Here is an 18,623-nt window from a genome sequence, read left to right on the forward strand (position 1 = left end):
TAATCACTCTCTAATTTGGAAATCATCATTAAGGTTCCTGAGATCCATCAGACACATTTCATACAAAAGCAAAGTGTCTGCTAATTAATGACAGCTTTCTCTTTATCTTACACTCTCCTCAGTTAGCTCAAGCCAGAGTGATGGAGAGAAGAGAGAGTGATGCCGTTACAGAGAAGTGTTTCACCAGCTTGACTGCTGTCTAATTAATTCCACTCTGTCTTTCCTCAACATAAACTATAATTATGTGTTTGGTTTGCTGAGGGCTTGGCTCTGAGAGTGAACAGAGTGGATGAGTTTGTGTGAAGAGAAAGGATATCTATTTCCAGATCTTGGACAGTGTCAACATGCAGCATTAGTCTTATTTTTAGGGTCTGGCTCTTTCCTTAGTCTTGTTCCTGTTCCTTTTTCTGGTTTTACTCTGTTTCTTTCTGGCTCTCTTTTCATTAACGCCACTGTACTTCTCAGCACATGCTGTGCTAAGGCCGCGCATCTGATAGCAGGTCCAAATGTTTGTGCATTCAGAGGTGGCAGGGATGAGTGAAGTGTGTGTTTGTCGTCTCCCCACCTGATAGAATCTCTCATTAGATCAGCAACAAATGGTAAACAGATGGGGATGGCAGAAGGTGAGGAAAACACTGTGTATGTGTCAGATTGTGTTCCTATGGTAACAGTCAAAAGATTGCAGCAGTTTGATATGTGCAATGACTCCTCTGTGTTTACTGATAGCCACAGGTTCATACCGGGTTTGAATATTCACACCAGACTAGTAAATACCTCCGTTCACACAACACCTGCGCCTGCAACTGTAGTTCCATAAGCATCACTTTAACATTAAACAGTTGTGATTCGACTCTGCGGTGTTGGTTTGTTTCTGGGCTGAGATTGAAACACTGGAGCAATGGAAGCAAACATACAAACACATAACCTTTCATGTATTATTTTGGTACCTTAGGGTATAAATAGATGCTATGTTTGTATTGGTTGTATTATCATTCATATTGCAATAAAGTATAATTGGGAATAGTGGCAAATACACATATATCAATATATTAGAGATGCATAAAGACATATAGATCAAAATTGTTCACGTTTTCAGTAAAAAGGGTCATTTATAAAGCACTAAATGAAGATAACTGAGATTTTTTTTTACTATCTTTGTGAAAGCAGGAAAACTCAAACAGCAAAATCAAGATGTGAAATATTTAATGAGATGTTTGTGTGTGAAAGCTGAGCTCTGCGGGAGGCAGCTGACGTAACTGAGCTGATATAAGAAGAAATAAGCTGGACAGGCACATCTAAGCTAATTAAACTGGCAGTGAGCTTGAATGATTTTTGGGCACCGGTTAATTGCATGTTGTCATATCCTCAGAGCGGCATTAAGTGGTTTTGCCAAGATCTGATATTCTCTACTTTATTATCTCTTTTCGTCCTTTTATATAGTTTATCTCTGATGAGCAAATTAAGTCAATACGTTTTTTTCAGTGAGTTTAACAACTGAACACATACTGTATATCAGTGGCATCACAGTGCACAAGAAGAGGAAAACATGAATTATTTATACCGATTCATTACAGTTAAATCAGCACCGAATCATGCGTGTCACAAAAGAACTGCTCTTGGGTAAAACTAATTTTGTTGCACTTCTGACACAGCCCTAATAAATGAGGCCTAATTGAAAGCACCTGTTTTGATTTGACTGTTTAAGTCTGTGTTAAAAATCACTCCCTCATTCACTCACTCACTACTCCTTAGGCAACAGACCCTCGTTAATTTTCCCCGTCGTGAGTGGTAAATTTAGATTTTGGACACTTATTTCTTGATTTATTTAATATTTCAACTAAAGGCCGTTCCAGCACACTAGCTATTTTATTACAGGGCTGATTTTGTTTTATTTCTGTCCATCTATGCTCTAAATTCCAAAATTTACACAAAGATTTATGACGTGCATCTTCACATCTTACAGTAAATGGAACAGGCAGTTGGTTTTTCTTTAAAAAAAAAAAAAAAAATACAATGAAGTCTGGTTTACTCCCTTGAGGTTCAAACCATAAATTGCCTTAAAAGTTAGGCAGCCGTCAGTCTGACTGGCCGGATGTAGGCTGCAAGTGTAAGTCTGCTATAGGTCGCTATTTTCAGCTCCTGTTGAAAACTGCACGTTGCCATTTTCAAAATCCAGCACAACCTCTAGGCAGCAGCCTAACACATTGAAAATTTCAATTTTTGCCAAGGATTTGGATCATGCAGTAAGGCAGCCGTGCTTGTTTTTTTCAGTGGATTATCCATTTTAATCACAGTGCTCACCTCCCTGACTGCAAATGTTCAACCAAAACAATTCCACCTGTCACTTATTGAGGAAAAACCAGAGCAGCATCCTTGGCTTGCCTCTGCCCAAGATGATTTTGGTTGGTTCAAACAAATACAAACAAGCCAGAGTGTTTTTTATTTTGTTTTTGTTTTTTTACCCATATTGCAGAATGATAGACGAGTGCAGCCAGACCATAATGCTCAATAAGTGAGACTATGCAGCCATGTACAAGGGAACCCTGGCCAAACTGTTAAGTCAGATTCATTTATTCCAAAGTCTCTGGTTTGGGAATTCTTTACATGTCTTGTACTTGTGCAAAGTTATGAAGCAGCTTTTATGCATGAATATTTGTCTTTCCATCTTCTCACTCACTCCTTCGTTTTTGACTGATAGTTGTCAATGGCAGGCATATGCTGCAGTGTACAATTTATTTTTGAGTGCAGGGTGAATATTGTTTTTTTTTTTTTTGTATTTATTTGACAAGGCAGAGTGGTGCTTCAAATATCATATTTTTGAGTACCCTTTCCTCAACCACACTAATAACCTTCATTTTTCACTGAGTGGTAGTGAGCCTGTGGGAAACGTGTGCTTGTCAGTCACATCTCTCCCACACTTCTCTCTTTCTCTTTGCTCTCCCATCTCTATTTGTTGCTCATTTATTTTCTGTCTCAAGCCTCCAATCCATCATTTTGCAGAGTGTTGGCTTAAAGTTGCACCTTTGCTCTTTGTCTTTGTCAGCTTTTTGTGCCCTTTTATTCAGAGGACTGCGAAACAGACGCATCTTTAAATGTTGCGAATGGAGCTGTCTCTGCATTTGGGCCAAATTAGTGTCTGTTTGGCACCAACGGATGATACAAAGTCTCCACAGTATTGTAACCTACAAAGTCATAGCGAAAAGTGCTGCCTGGAGCTGAGCATTCAGAAAAAAATGCCAATGATTAGACCTTAATTACAGGTTAATTGTATGTGTTAATTGTTAATTTGGCTGTAATCTTTATTTTAATATCTAATTTAGACTTTTCTTAATGAGCGTTTAATCCTCATATGCCTAGAAATCCACTGCTGCTGTTTGCCTGTTTGTCAGCAAAGGTTAACACGTTGACACAGAGGCACTGAGATGTAATTTGATCTGTCATCAGCCCCGAGGCGGCAGCGCCGTGACGTTGAACATCATCGCTCTCTCGTGTAAAACTGACTCGAGTTGGCACAAAGCGATCTGGCGAGTGATTGTGTTTAAAGGCCTAAATCAGAGCTGGTTATGGTCAATGAGATTCTTAAAGTAATAATAGTTAATTTTCTGTCAGCTACTGTTGAACAAAGACGGCGACAAAATAAAGAGAAGCGTTAGGAGCTGAACGGGCGAAATCCCCCTCGCTAAATTAAATTTTTCCTGGCATTTCTGTCTCACAGCTCCGCAGAGAGCTCACAGGAGAACAGATTGTGCTCTCCTCTCTTCTGCCTCCACACTTCCTATCCTCTCCTAACAGGTGCCAATTGCTGAGGGATTTTTTCCAAAGTGTTGACCAGTGTGAAGAGTGCCTGTGGAGCATTTTTAGAACGTCTTATTGAGGCTGTCTTCACCATGAAAAAAAAAAAAAGCTGGATTAGTCATTTGTTCAAACAATCTATGTTTATGGTTTGCTGACAAGCTACCTCGCTGTTATGTTGATGCAAAACCTCTTAGGGAGGATGACACGAGGATCGTTTGGCATAAAACATTGGCACTAGAGATGCATCCCCTCTCCTACCAACAGTTATTGTTTTTTAACGATGGCATTTTCCCATCATGTAATTCAGACCTGAATTACAACCAGCATTGTTGGGAAAAACAATGATTCACATGAACGTCTAAGTTGAGCTGGAATTTGTGACGGCTGCAGTGTCTCTCACTTGGTGATAACGATGATAGTCACAGTTAGTAATGATGGGAGGTGTTACCAGACTGGTGGTAAAATCGCCGCAATGTCTCCATTTCTAGCAGTTTAATAAATTTAGCATTAACACCATGAATGTAAGAGGAGCTGCAACGTCTGTTTGTGTCTGGTTTCTGGAACTACTCTGGATACGCAGCAAAAGTATTTCAGCTATTTATCAGTTCAAGGAAAGCAGTGACACTGACCTCCTTGGAGTAATGCATGAACAACCTCAAGTCAGTGCTTTTCCTGTTCTCCCCATTCTGCCAACATTGCATGAATACAGAGGTAACCACAGCGTTTTAGATGTCTAAGCTTAACCAGATCCTTAAAGTACTATCCACAGATGTCAATAATAAGATGATGGTCAAATTCTATTTAGTTTTTTTTTACGTTCAGGCACCTGTTGTAGATGCCATCATACTATTTAAAGAGCAGTGTCACTGTGCATCTTACACTAACATATACATACAGCATATAAAGGCCAGCATGGACCTGCTCTCCTATCTGTTATCGCCTTATTTAATGGCGATGGAGCTGAAATATTTCACATACGAAGAGGAACAAAAGTGCGCATGTGGAGGTAGGAGGATTTGGGGTGACACAAGTCAGCAGACTTTGAGTTGAAGTCCTGTCTTGAACCACCATATTATTATTTTTTGACACATGCCTCCTCTTGACTTTTGTTTTCACGCTGTGTTTGCTTGCACTTTCTATCAGTGTTAATTTCAAGGCATCAAAACTATTTGGTAGAGTTTTTAAAAAGGATCAGGGTTTGGGTTAAAACACAACCTGTCGCTATGTTTATCACCTACTGCAATGGTCTGTTTTGTACATTTCAAGAGTGAGAACTTTAACAGCAGCCATGTCTCCACAAAATTCTGTTTCTACCATCAACTGCATCTTCAAATATGTTTTAAGGGAAGCATAATTTTGCTTTAAAATAAATGCAAAATCTTACCTGTTGCATCTGTAAGGCTTCCAGTTTAAAAGAGCCACAGAGTCTGTGTAAGGAAACAGGAGGGAAGGATGGAGGAATAAGTTGGCAAACAGATTTTGTTTCATTTTTACTTGTTGTTTGCATCAATTTTTATTTGCTTTCTGATCAAGTTTAGGCACCAAAACTATGTGGTTCGCTTTAGGAAACTATCATGCTTTGGTTAAGACTTTCATTACAGTAACTACATGTGAACAGCTTGGTTACGTTTAAGTAGTCTAGTCTGTTTCTCGATGATATGAACAGAGAACAATGCACCTTCTGGCCTACGAGAAGGTGGAGGAGGTCCCGACTGATCTGTATGTATTGATATAGGATGATAACTCCCATTTAAAGAAGAAACAATGTAATTCCTACTCACTGATGTTAACTTTCATACTAACCTAAATCTACATCTCATTAACCCTCCATTCCCCATTTTGAAAAAGTAATGTAAAGCACAATTTAAATAGCCAAATAAAAAAAGACAAGTCCTCATTTTGTAAAAATAGTATCACTCTTAGCATTAAAACTTAAACTGGTTCTCTCTCTGGCTCTCAGCTTGGATCTGCCCCACTTCTCTCTCTACCTGTCTGTCTCTGCAGACAGTATATTACTGATCATTATCTGGGCTAACCTTAACTCACTGCCAGTGAGATTGTTCTGGAAAGCTGATAGCTTGGGGCAAAGAAAATCAAACATACCCTTGTATCTTTTTAATGAATCTGACCTTATATCTTTCTCATATCTCCTACCGGACTGTCACGGTTCTTTTCTTTTTCCTTGTGTTACCTTGTTAAGAGGTGTCATCTCCCTCCACTGCCTCCCATCACTCCTCTCTGCCTTTTCCATCTGCCTTTCATCTTGATCTGATCAGACCATGCTCCTGATGTCTCAAGGTGATCACCACCCACCTTTCCTCTGTCTGGATTTAGAGCCACTCCTTCGCTTTTATATGACCAACTTAGTTAATTATTTATAGATGATAAAGGAGGCCCATGGAGGAACTCAAGGCCCGACGTTGCTTGATGTTTAGAGTTATGTATTAAGAAGTCTGGAGGACACATTTATCTTGCGACCTTAACCAGCCGAGAGGGATTGACACCATATGTAATTTAAGGAAGTCGTGCTCAATCACTTGCTGATGGCAGCCACAACATCTGGTGATGGTGCCAGACTGTTACATATTTGTTCCAAACTGAAGGGAAGCATTAAAAAAAAGTAAAATATGTGTTGATTAAAGTGAAAAGTCTGACAAACATTTAAATGTAGAAATGACTGATGTGACTGGGGATGATTCATTTTTGGTTAGGACATTTGCCTGTCCTTTAGTTTGAGTGTTTTCATTTACATAAGCAGCATTTTTAGCACTGTTTAGCTACAAAAGAGCACTTACTATGTATATGTAGCGTTTTCATGTGTCACAGTTTTATATTTATGTGGCTTACTTTAGTTTATTTTTATTTTTTTTATAGATATATCTATTTTGTAAACTACGGACTCATTCATTCATCATTCTATCATAGCCATTGTCGGATTGCCTAAATCTTCACAGACAAACTACCTTTTTGCTCTTTGTGGCTCATTAAACCAGTAAACTTGAAGCATTAGATGAGACACATTTGTTTTTTAATATTCAGCTAAAGGCATGATGTTCATCACCTTATTTTGTGATTTTGAAGCTGTGAGGCATGCCGCCCTTGTGGGCTGTGGGGGAGTTAAGAGGAGGCGTGCAGGGACAGATGTGATGCAAAGATACTCAATGAGGTGAAAGAGGTAAAAACTTAGTACCGTTAATAACCGAAGCAGCAGCGGCGGCTGTGACACATAGCTCACAATAGTTATAATTCAGTCAATCGTAAGCATACAGGCATTAAAGGCATATTGTTAGATCCAACATGAGTCACACCTTCCTGACACATCATCATCCCCAATGTACATTGCAAAGACAGAACAGAAGTAAGTTCATCCCTGTGTACTATCACTGTCATTATCAAGTTGACAAGAAGAGTATTTCTTCTTTGTCAAAATGATATTGAAAATATGGGCCCCAGAGTAAAAACCCAATGCAACATCAGTGAATATGTTTGTGGTCACTGACACAAAGATTAGAAACCCCGTAATCACTGAGACAAAATTGAGCTGATTTCCAGTCGGCCTAATTGCATGAACATGATTATGAAATGAGCTGTGAACAGCAGAGCTTGGACCTATGGGCCGTGTCTGTCTGCATCATGACTCCATGTGACAAAATTGAATTGCGAGAGGAAAGACTCACATTGTGGGGCTTCACAAAGATGGAAGAGGATACAGGAAGATCAGTGGCCAATAAAAAATCAGTGGAAACATTTGCAGCAGTTATCAAAAGGTATAGAACAAACCATTGTACCACCAATCAGAGCTGCAGAGTGGTTGTCCTCCTAAAATGACACCAGGGACACAGTGTTTCTTGCACACTCTAGCTGTGAAAAACAGATGGGACAGTGCCTCAGACTTGGCACAGGTGTTATCAATAGAAGTCAGTAGAGTTTCTGTGACCGCTTAGACAACATGAAGCGTATTGAAAACAATCAACCTCTGTAGACGACATCCAAGAAAAAAAAAAGAACCTTGCCTGTGCTTCGGCATGTTGCAGTTGCTAGGTTAAACTCCACAAAATAGCGTGAAAAGAAGCTTGATTAAAATTTTGAGGACATTCTGTGGTCAGATGAGTATCAAGATGAATTTGTTCAAATGTAGTCCAACATGTTTGTCATGAACCTGGCCAAGACGAGCACAGTGAATAGAAGTACGGAGGTGGGAGTCTGATGATATGAGGCTGCATTAGTGAAAAAGGTGTTGGGGAGAACACATTTATAGATGGCACTATGAATGACTGTGGATACCACAATGCTGACTGACAACATGACTTGGCAGAAGAGGAACATTCCAGCATGATATCGTTCTGATGCACAGGAACAAAATCACATAAGAGTTTCTAAAGAGGAAGTAAAAACTATGACCTGTATGTCGACTGACTTGAATCCAATAGAACACCCGTGGGATATTTTAAAGAGAAAGGTAGAGTAACGCAACCTCAACAGCAAAGACCAGCTGAAAAAATTGTCTCTGTGCATCTCTTAGGAAATTTGGTAACTCCTATCCAGAAGAGGATTGAGTCTGTCATGAGTTTTTTTTGTCTAAAACAACAGGAACATGTGTTTATTCCCATGTCGTTCTCTATCTTGTGCGCTTGGTTGCAGTTTAGTGTTGCTTTTCTGCATACAGCAGGTAGTTTGTGCCTGCATCAGTCTGGGAAAAACTGATGGCTTGTGGGTTTTCTTCGGCTGCCAGAGTCTGTTGATCTGCTGATCCAGACATGAAAGACAGCAGGAGCAAGGACGTGTTGGGTGAAGAGGAGGAGGAAGGGGAGGGAGGGAGGAAGAACGATAAGATGGTAATTCCAAGCCATGATTCAGTGTTTGATATTTGACCCACAGCTATGATCGATAGCTTCTCATGTGAGAACGCCGCCTGTGTGTCTGGCTGGCTGGCTGGCTGCATGTCTACTTCCACGTCATCCTGGGTAAAGGTTCGCTGTCAAACTGTCTTTGATTGAAAGTGGAGCTTTGGCAAATCTCTGTATGAGTTTCTCCACTGGAACAATTAGGAAGCAGTTGTTTGCTTTAAGGATGCACCAGAGTTAATATTTTTAGAAGTGAGAAAATTTTGCTCTTCAATCTAAAGCTCTGACATGGAAACTTCTCAGGAAAAAAAACCCTGTAGCTCTTCTGGCTGCTGCTAATTTTCCATTGTAGCTTCTGTGATTCTACCTAACAGGTAAATTTACTGCTAAAAGCATGAGTAGCACAAAATTGAAAGCAAGAGACTCTCCAGTTCCTTGAAGTGGAAAGGTGTCAAACTTTTCAGCTTTGTTTTTCTACTTTTTTTTTCTCAGCAGAAATGTTTTTGTTGAACACAGGAATTACTAGCAGTTACTACAGTTAACTGGTTAGGATTTCACACCAGTAGCACCAGTTATGATTTTGCAAGGACTTTGTATGACTGCTTGGTCAGAGTTTTGCAGTGTCACATAAAAACAGTGGAGCCTTTGGAAACCAGTTACCTTTTCCTTAGAAAATAAGTTGTTGAAAAATAAACCTAGTATATAAACATGAAGAATGGATTTTATTTATTTTATTTTTTTTATCCTGTCACCCTGATTAATTAAAAAGAAAAAAAACAGCATTGATTTAATTTACAAGGAGAAGCACCCAGGGAAAAATTACATTTTTTATATGTAAAGAATAAATACAGTCAACTAAATATAATCAAATGTTTCATTAATTTGCGAAATTAAACAGTAATTTTGGTACGTGCAGCAGGCCATTTTATCTCTGTGTGTGTTGTGGGTGTGTGAATGTTTTCAGCTTCACCTCTCTGACTGAATGCCCTACAAAAGGACTGTGAACACCGGCAGCGGTGCTGGACCTGTCCGAAACAATTTCAGTCACACAGGGGGAAAAAAAGATAAGAGCAGTCCGTTGAGACTCATTCTAGGCCCATAGTGCAAAGTCCAAGAGACTTAAGAGAAAAAGATGGAGGGAGCAGCGGAGTCAGAAGAAGAAAAAGTGGAATAAGAAGGAGAGGGACAGAGGGAGTGGATATCAGAGGTAAGAGTAAAACAGAAATGCTTCAATCTTTGGAGTCTGCTGAGGGATGTGCAAGGAGAGAAATGGGAAATGAAGCACTCAAAGCAATTTAGGTGAGAGAAAGAAATAGGAGTAGTTGGTATATCACAGTGGTCTTCCCAAGTCTAAGACGGAAACTGGGTTAGGTACAGCCTGGTGTGATAAGTGGTCTGTATTGAATCTCAGAAAATTGACAGAGGAGAAAGAGAAATTGGATGAATGAACAAGCAATAGATGGAAAATGAGCAAGAAGTCTTCAAAGGCAACAAAAGAATCACAAAGACCAATTCAAATGCCAATGAGTTGGGAACAGAAAGCAAGACGATGACTGGCGAAGCTGATGTGGGGACGAAGTAAAGTCGTATTTTGAATGTGCAACATGCTACAGAGTGCACTTTTGCTTGTGGGAGAATTTTATATAGGAGGTGAAGACAGATAATGTTTGGCTGTTGGTATTTTGCTCTCTTTCTTTGCTCTGTGGAAATGAAGAGCACTCTGAAATGTTATCTGTCAAGTCCTGAAGGATTATATCACACACACACACACACACACACACACACACACACACACACAGAGCACCTTAGGATTCCAGAGGTAATGTCACGCGGATAGCCAGCCAGATAAATGTTATTTGTCCTCTGCTCAGCTCCTGTCTGTTACCTGGGGCATCCACTGTTTTATAGAAGCAGCTACACACAATCCCCAACTATAACTGTAAAACATTGTGTCTATGTGCGTGTCTCCGTGTGTGTACGCGTGTGCGAGTGTGTATGCATGGATGCAGGATGTGACTCAACAACAACAGGACGGGGAGTATGACTCAACAAAAGCACAAACTCTTCTAATAAGCAAGATGCCAACATCTTTCGGCACAGCATGGGAATACCTGCGTAGCAACTCCTGCTGACTCTGTGGTGTGTGTGTGTGTGTGTGCGTCAGGTTTGTATGTGCGGCATAGATGCAAGTTTTTGGGTATGATAGTGGGTTTTTCAAGCAGTGTCTGGCTGTTTTTGCTCCTGTCACATTTTTACTCATTGTGGACTCTGTTTTCACTGCGATATCATATATATATGTACACAGTGTATGCATCACTATGGAAACAGCACAATCATGGCTACAAGTACAGAGAACTGAAACATGTCTACAGCACAGTATAACAAAGGGATAATGTCATAATTTGTTTTTTTTTTAAAGACTACATTTTTAGTGCAGTTCAGCCAAAACAAATCCCAGAATTTTTGCCATGTGGCTGTTGGTTTCCGCTGAGTCACTAATGGCAAAATATCATTTTTTTTATGGAATTTGGTCAGAGCAAATGTTTTATTAGAACTATTTAGGAACTTTTTGTTGAACGTTTTTTTTCCCCCAGTGGAATGACCCGGCACATAATTACTTCAAAGACATTAGAGAGTTAAAATCCTACAACTCTTTCTGTTTATACAGTTTCTGGCTCTGATAAATGTTGGAATTTGGCGATTTAAATAAAACAAACAAACACACACATGCCTTTTAAACCCACTGCCGGACCATGGGGTTAAGAGGGTCGCATTAAATGCCCGAATTAAAAGTTAACCTGAAGAGGAAACTCTATGACATGTAATCAGATGTAACTGTTTGAAAGCTCAAAACGTTTGCATGTTTCACTGGATACTGCCTCAAATCTGAAATAAGAGTGCTTCAGGAATGTTAACAAGCATCCTTCTGCATTTTCTATTCACAACAAAGCTGGAGGGTTTGGATTGGCAGGTTCGGTACGAGGTGGAGAATGGCTCTTGTCCTCCAGGCACATTTATCAGGCTCTCAAAAGAAACAGAATGAGAGAAAAAAAACATATGCCAATCACACGCGGGAGAGAAAGAGAAAGGAAGATGGAGATTGACTGACAGAGACGCAGAAGGAGACAGCAGAGGCAGAGGTCTGCTTGAATTCCAGGCAGTCCCTGTCAGTCCCACAGGGATGAAGCAATGAGGGATTTCTTTCTGCTGGTTTATACGTTAAATTAGGGGTATCGTTTAAAAAAAAAAAAAAAGTATGATGGCATCAACATGCATGACAGCGCTGGATCAGTTTTCTTTTTAGTTGCGTGGAGGAGTGTGATGATGCATAAACACACAAACACAGATTTATCTAAAAAAAAAATAAAATAGCAAGAATCAAGGCACCAATTTCCTTTCTCTTTGGGGTCAAGATGGCATGGACTGTTGTGTGTGTGTGTGTGTGTGTGTGTGTGTGTAGTGTGTTGTTTCCCTCACAGAGTCATTCATTTCAGCAGGAAATGAACACTAAATGGAAAATGGACAGAAATTGCAGCAGACAAGAAAACTTCAATACATGTACTGTATATGTGTGTATGTGCATGTCAGGTTGGGTTCCTATGGCAACCGTCAGTAGACAGCAGCAGTTGAGTATGTGTTATCACTTCACTGTGTTTGCTCAAGGAGAAAAGTTGGATGAGATAAAAAAAAATACAAAAAAAAAACAAGAAGAAATGAAAGAATGCTAGTAGAAAGTACACAGCAGAAATGAAATGAAAGTTTGATAAAGAGCAAGAAAAGAATTGTTTTTTGCCTCTGATGACAGCAGTAGATTGACAGCTTCCCCTCTGCTCATTATTTTTCTGTTTGTGTGTGTGTTTGTCTGTGTGTGTGTGTGTGTGTGTGCAGCTTGCACCGACACAGAGCTCCACAGTCTGGCTGCCAGACTGAAGGACTGGTTCGGAGTTCTTCACCTCGACGCCAACAGAGACCTCAAATCCTCTGACAGCTTTGACTCCGCCGCTGGACGTGAGTACACTCCCTCACAATATGTATGTTTGCACACGGCACTTTCCTGCTGGACAGCCACGCTTTTCAGTCCTCATGGGGGCTGGCGTTGATGTTGACAGTGACCCCCGCTCTGTTCTCTGTAACGTCAGCGTGTCTGAACACATCTCAGCTCTGTCACTGAAAACACTCAAATCCTCGAGATAAAAAATGTAAGTGACCTCCCTATTTTTCACCTCTCCATCTCTTTTTTTTTTTTCACTAGACTTTGACACCAGCATCTTGCCCATCTGTAAGGACTCATTGGGCTGGATGTTCAACAAGCTGGACATGAACTTTGACCTCCTGCTCGACCAATCAGAGCTGAGTGCCATCTACCTGGACAAGTATGAGCTGTGCATGAAGCCTCTCTTCAACTCCTGTGATTCCTTCAAGGACGGCAAACTGTCTAACAATGAGTGGTGCTACTGTTTCCAAAAGCCTGAAGGTGAGGGAGGGGAAGGAAGGATAGGAAACAGAGAAAACATAAGTCAAATCAGTAATGAAGGGAAGGAGGGAGCGTTAAGTGACATTGATGAGAGTTACCTATATTGATTGTGCTCATTTCAGACTAGTCTCCTCTTGTTTAATGATTATAGACCAGAAAAGAAGGTAACACAATGTTCAGCGCCTCAGGTTTTCAGTAAGGAGTACAGACAGGATTTAAACATAGCTTAAACTGTGGTCTACTGCACCTAACACAACCAGTCTTTCGAGGAAATTTGGAATTCTAGCATTTGTTTTTTGTGCGTTTGTCCCAATTGCGCTTCTAATTATGTGGTACAGATAATATGTCAAACTCGGGCATTTGCTGACAATTAGTTTGATCGTATTTCTTGTCCAATTGGGTTTTATTGTAGCAATATTTCTGCATTTCTAGATCAACATTGCTCCAAAGATGATGTTAATAAGCCCAGAAATGTTGCCTTAAGAGTTGTAGTACTGTATGATTTGCAAAATGGCACTGGGGTAAATAATGCATAAGTTGAAGTTAATGGCCAAAAAGAAGTATGTTGTACCTAAAAGGGAGGACAGATGGAGACAAGTAAAGAAAAAAACATTTTTTTAGTGAATGTGAGGACAGTTGCTGCTCCTCAAGGAGGATTGATTGAGGAATGTAGAGAGAATGCAAGAAATCATTAAACTGTCAGTAGGGCAGCGGGTTGGAATAACTATAGACTAAAGTATACGGTAAATAAGTGATTCAGTTTTCAGTTGTTGGGAGACAGAACAAGCACTTTTAATAAAACTGTTTTGTGTCTTGTCTCGTCGTAGGACTGCCGTGTCAAACCGAGAAGAGCAGGATCCAGAATCAGAGTCGAAGAAAGAGCCTCATAGGTTAGTCTGAACAAGTGGCAGCTGCCAGTCACTCACTCTTTCTGACGGATTTGTATGAAAACACACACACACACACACACACCTACACACACATTGAAATGACAAATGTATCTATTTTCAGTAGTTTCAAATGGGAAAAGGCGTCATAGATATTAAACACACTGTAAAGGCGTTTTGTACACATGTCACCTGTCCCCACCGAGCAGTGCTCCAGCTCGCAACAAAACAGCTTGAAAAATGAGCTGGGACTGGGTCGAATGAAGGTAACAGAAAATGGGTGTACGTGCGAGTGTGCTTAGTGCTGCGTGTTTGTGTGAGCGTGTATGTGTGTTATTGAAAGTGACTGCTTCCCCTTAAGCAGGATGTATGGTTGTTGTCCTGCAACCTTCACAGCAGTAATTGATTGTTGATCTCCCTCTGTGAATACACAAGAACTTTGGCTGCAACTTCAGGACACGTATATGTAACCTCTGCTGAGCAGTGTTCAGATTATTTTCTCTATTTATATCAAAGTGACGCTGTACACCCTTTCCATCTGCTTTCCATTACCTTCCTACCTTCTCACCTCTCTTGTTCTTCTCTTATTTTCTGTTATCCTCCACCCTTTGCTTTCTCCTCTTTCCTCTCCAGGCTCCTATATTCCTCGCTGTACTGATGAGGGCTACTTCAAACCAACCCAGTGTCACGGCAGCACCGGCCAGTGTTGGTGTGTGGACAAATATGGCAACGAGATCGCCGGCTCTAGAAAACAAGGCAACCCCAACTGTGGTGAGACAACAACACAACACACACGGAGCACACCGATGCATTCACAGGTTTCCAACAGCAAAAAACCACCTAATTTAATTGTGCTGCATTTGCCCTTATTGGCTCTTGTTTTTCTGCCTGTCTGTCAGTGGGCTTTGATCCATCTGGACCGCTGCACGTTTCTTTTGTCTCCTTTTCTAATCTGCTGCAGCTAAAAGCTTCTTTTTAAAACTTCACTTACCACTGAAACACAGGGAGCAGTGAAAATGCAGCTCTTTTCTGTTTCTTTGCTCACTAACTCTCCGACTGTCTTTATCTTTACCGGTATCAGCAGATCAGTTATCATTTGTGAAATAGATAACATTAGGCATGCCTCTGGAGCCAGTCCGGCTGTTTCTAATATGTCTGATTCTATCTGCCTCTGATATCTTGCTCGTGGAGCTTTGATAAATCTTGCAAGTCAGATAGAAAAATTTGTCACACTTGTCAGCAGAGAGCAATGGCAAAAGACGTGCTGTAAATATGAATTTGCAGCACTAACTGATTCTTACCTTGTGGAACAGAATAAACTATTATTAGGTGCTTTGACTTGTCAAAGTCATAGTTAACAAGCCAGCAGTAGAAATTTAAATGGAATGGTCAAAACGCCAATGGGAGCACTTTGCTGCAAATCAATTGCTGAGGGATTTCATTGTGGAAAAAAAGAACAATAATTAGCAAGAAAGAATCCAGGCAGACATACTGATTACCAATCAAACAGCCAACTCACAGGCACAGATTACAGCTCACTTGAATGCCAGTCTAGTCCAGAGCCAGTAATTGCAGCTTCCAATATTGATAAGGTATCTGTTCAGCCAACATGCACACACACACACACACACACACACACACACACACACACACACACATAGACACACATCCGCACAGAGCTGTGTTTCCATGGCTTCAGAGGACATTATATTGACTTGCAGTCATTTCCTGATGATTTACTCTAACCTTAACCATAACTGCAAACCCATAATGTGACTGTAAATAGATTTAAGTCTCCACAACATGATGAATACCCACACACACACACACACACACACACACACACACACACACCTATACACACATACAAGCAGCATCAGTCCTTTGTCTCCGGTCTATCATTCCCATCTAACTCTGCCCGAGTGGCCTCAGGCTGGAGTAGCCTGGAGTTCTCCCATTCTGCCCTGCACAGAATCAGTAGCCAAAACACAAGGACACCAAACACTTTTAACACTGTAAGTGCCACTCAGCCGCAGTACAGTTGCACCAAGGAGTAAATAGAAAGGTTTGAACTAAAGAAGGAGAAGACGGATTTCTTGGTCCCAGTTTTTTTTTTAAAAATGCTTGAGGCAAAAGCTGCAATAATGACTCCTGTATCACATTGTGGCTACAGTGGATTTAGCATTAGTCCCTCATTAGTCAGACACCACTGAAGCCTGCTAGTTAAGCAACCCCTTTGCCTTTGCATTGTGTTGGATAGATGAATAATGAAAACAACGCTTGTGTCTGTTTCCGCCTCTCTTCTTCTTTGCTGCCGTTTATTATCTGGATAGGAACAGAATGTACTGACCAGTCATTCATTTGGCTCATAATGGTCGATTCTGAAGCAGTACCTTATATCGAGAGTCTGCAGCCATTCTAGTGGCTCAGTTAGGTTGTGCATAAGGAGCTAAGTATCAACACATCTTAGCCAAGTGTATGCTAGTGTATGCAAATTAGCACAAAACACAAAGTACAGCTGAGGATGATGAGAATGCCATTGGTAGTCCATGTATTTGTTTGTTAACAAAGGATTTTACTGGACAAATTAAATTTTGACTTTGAAGAGGAAAGGTTTAGGGATGACAAATACATTTATTTTATTCAACTGTTGCTGAAACATTTCACAGAAAACCACAAATGACAACCTGATCGTGGCAATAGACAAAAAGTCGAGGGATCATCAAAGCCAGGATGAACCATGAACATATAGAACTTTGTGCCAATCCATTTAGATATTTTCCTGGATGAACGAAAGTCCGACTTGCTGGTGGCAACAGGAGAAGTCATACCGTAGCTGTACATGACTCGGGGATATTTCTCTGCTTTCAATCTCGTTCTCTCTGTTTTTGGTCGTCTGTCTGCAGATGAGGACCAGGAGACATCGGGGGATTTTGGCAGCGGCGGTGCAGTCATTCTCCTCGATGACCAGGAGGAGGAGCCATCACAGAGCGGACGGAGCCGGCAGAAGAAGAGGCGGGGCCGGATCCACCCCCGAGGAACCATTGAGGACGATGAGGACGAGGACGAGGACAAGGATGACGAAATCGGCTACGTTTGGTAGCTCCGCTCCATTTTACTTTGCCATCAGCTGACCAGGAAACTCCGTTAACTCAGCACAGATCTGAAGCCATTCCAATGTCTCCTCCTCCAGTTACCTTGGCGGCAGTTCACCTTTTGGCTCTTGAACCTGCTCTTGCAATCCCTGTCCCTCATCCAAATCTCTCTCTTCAGTGAACCTCATCCGACCTCTTCATTCTCAAGTGTTCCCTTTTTCCTCAGACAGAAACCAGAGAGCCTATTAGATTTCAACAACTGTCAAACCCGTTAGAATTCTGCTCAAGCCGTCCACTTCCCGCTTTTACCTTCCCTCAAACCTGCGATCTTTAACCCGGCTGACATGGACCTTTCTCTATTGTCTCTATTTCTCCCTCTATCTCCCTTCACTTATTGTCCCTCTCCTTTCTCTGTATGTCCATATCAGAGTCTCTGGTCAGTCTGTGAGCCCAGATACATTAGCTGATGTATTGGATGTAAATATGTTTCCTCCAGGGAGGCCAGATTGTGGATTACCTTCCCTGTTGTTCCATCAGCGGTTCATTCTCATGTTCTGTGTTCCACCGTCGGGCTCCTTCCAGTGTTCAACAATGTTTCCGCAAAATTTGCTGCCACAGTTCCAGGCTCTGAGATGCTCCCACTCTCTGTTATTTCATGGAGGATTGTAAATTATTTAATTGTTGATCTTGAATGTTCGAGAAAGCCCAGGAAGCAATGAGATTAATGATGTATTGTCGTTGTTGTTGCATGTTTCTCATCGTGTTTCTGTAAAAGAGAGATTTACTTGGCCAGGTCTAGCTCTATGCATCTCAAACAGAAAGTGATGCCTATTTGGCTGCTACAATACTTTGTTGCTATGTTGATGCTGTCTAGTGTCTTTTTGGTTCTTCTCCCAATCTCAGGAGGTAGGAAGTTGCATTGCAGAACGATAGCAGTGTAGAACAGCGAACTGCAAGGCCTACAGACCAAATCTGTGGTGTCTCAGCCAGCTATTCTTTTACTAATTGGTCAGTAGGGCTGCTGAGGCTTTTTGACTGTGCATGGACACTAGAGGAAGAAGCTGCTCCTGAGCTGGGAGGACACATGAAGTCAAGCAGAGAAGAGGCTCTGTTCTGCCTCCCAACATTGGATATGTTCAGTGATTTGAAATTGAAATCTTCACCATGTCAACTACGTGAACTTTTCTTTGTAACTTTGAAAATTTAAGTAAAGTGGCACTTTGAGTGTCTTTTGAACCTTACAGGTCTGTGTCCATGTGTCTCTTGTTCTCCCAATGGTCCATTTGCAGCGCAAGCCTCACATATTTCATCCTATTTCACCAAATCATGATGAAAAAATGATGAATAAAAACACATGTCTTGCTTCACTTTGAAACCACAAACACGTTTATGCATATGAGTTTCTTCTTCTTGGTTTTATTTTTCCTCTGAAGCCCGGATTTCTCTGCAGCACAACAATCAAAGCCCTCCATCAATTCTGACCTTTTCCAACCTTGAGAAAGCAGCGTCCCCCTGTTAGAAGCAGACA

At 41.0% G+C, this 18,623-nt stretch overlaps 1 protein-coding gene across 1 annotated transcript in view; it reads left to right on the forward strand.

The window, feature by feature from the left end:
- spock1 (SPARC (osteonectin), cwcv and kazal like domains proteoglycan 1) overlaps nt 1-18,336 on the forward strand; it is a 112,575-nt gene extending 94,239 nt beyond the window's left edge. Inside the window, exons 9-13 of the mRNA XM_008284571.1 lie at nt 12,528-12,647; nt 12,892-13,113; nt 13,941-14,003; nt 14,634-14,771; nt 16,907-18,336. Coding sequence (XP_008282793.1) covers nt 12,528-12,647; nt 12,892-13,113; nt 13,941-14,003; nt 14,634-14,771; nt 16,907-17,103 — 740 coding nt within the window. The 3' untranslated portion in view covers nt 17,104-18,336. The remainder of the gene's footprint in view (nt 1-12,527; nt 12,648-12,891; nt 13,114-13,940; nt 14,004-14,633; nt 14,772-16,906) is intronic.
- Nucleotides 18,337-18,623: the final 287 nt, after the last annotated feature.

Source organism: Stegastes partitus, unplaced genomic scaffold, assembly GCF_000690725.1.
Source record: "Stegastes partitus isolate 25-593 unplaced genomic scaffold, Stegastes_partitus-1.0.2 Scaffold364, whole genome shotgun sequence".
Taxonomy (NCBI): domain Eukaryota; kingdom Metazoa; phylum Chordata; class Actinopteri; family Pomacentridae; genus Stegastes; species Stegastes partitus.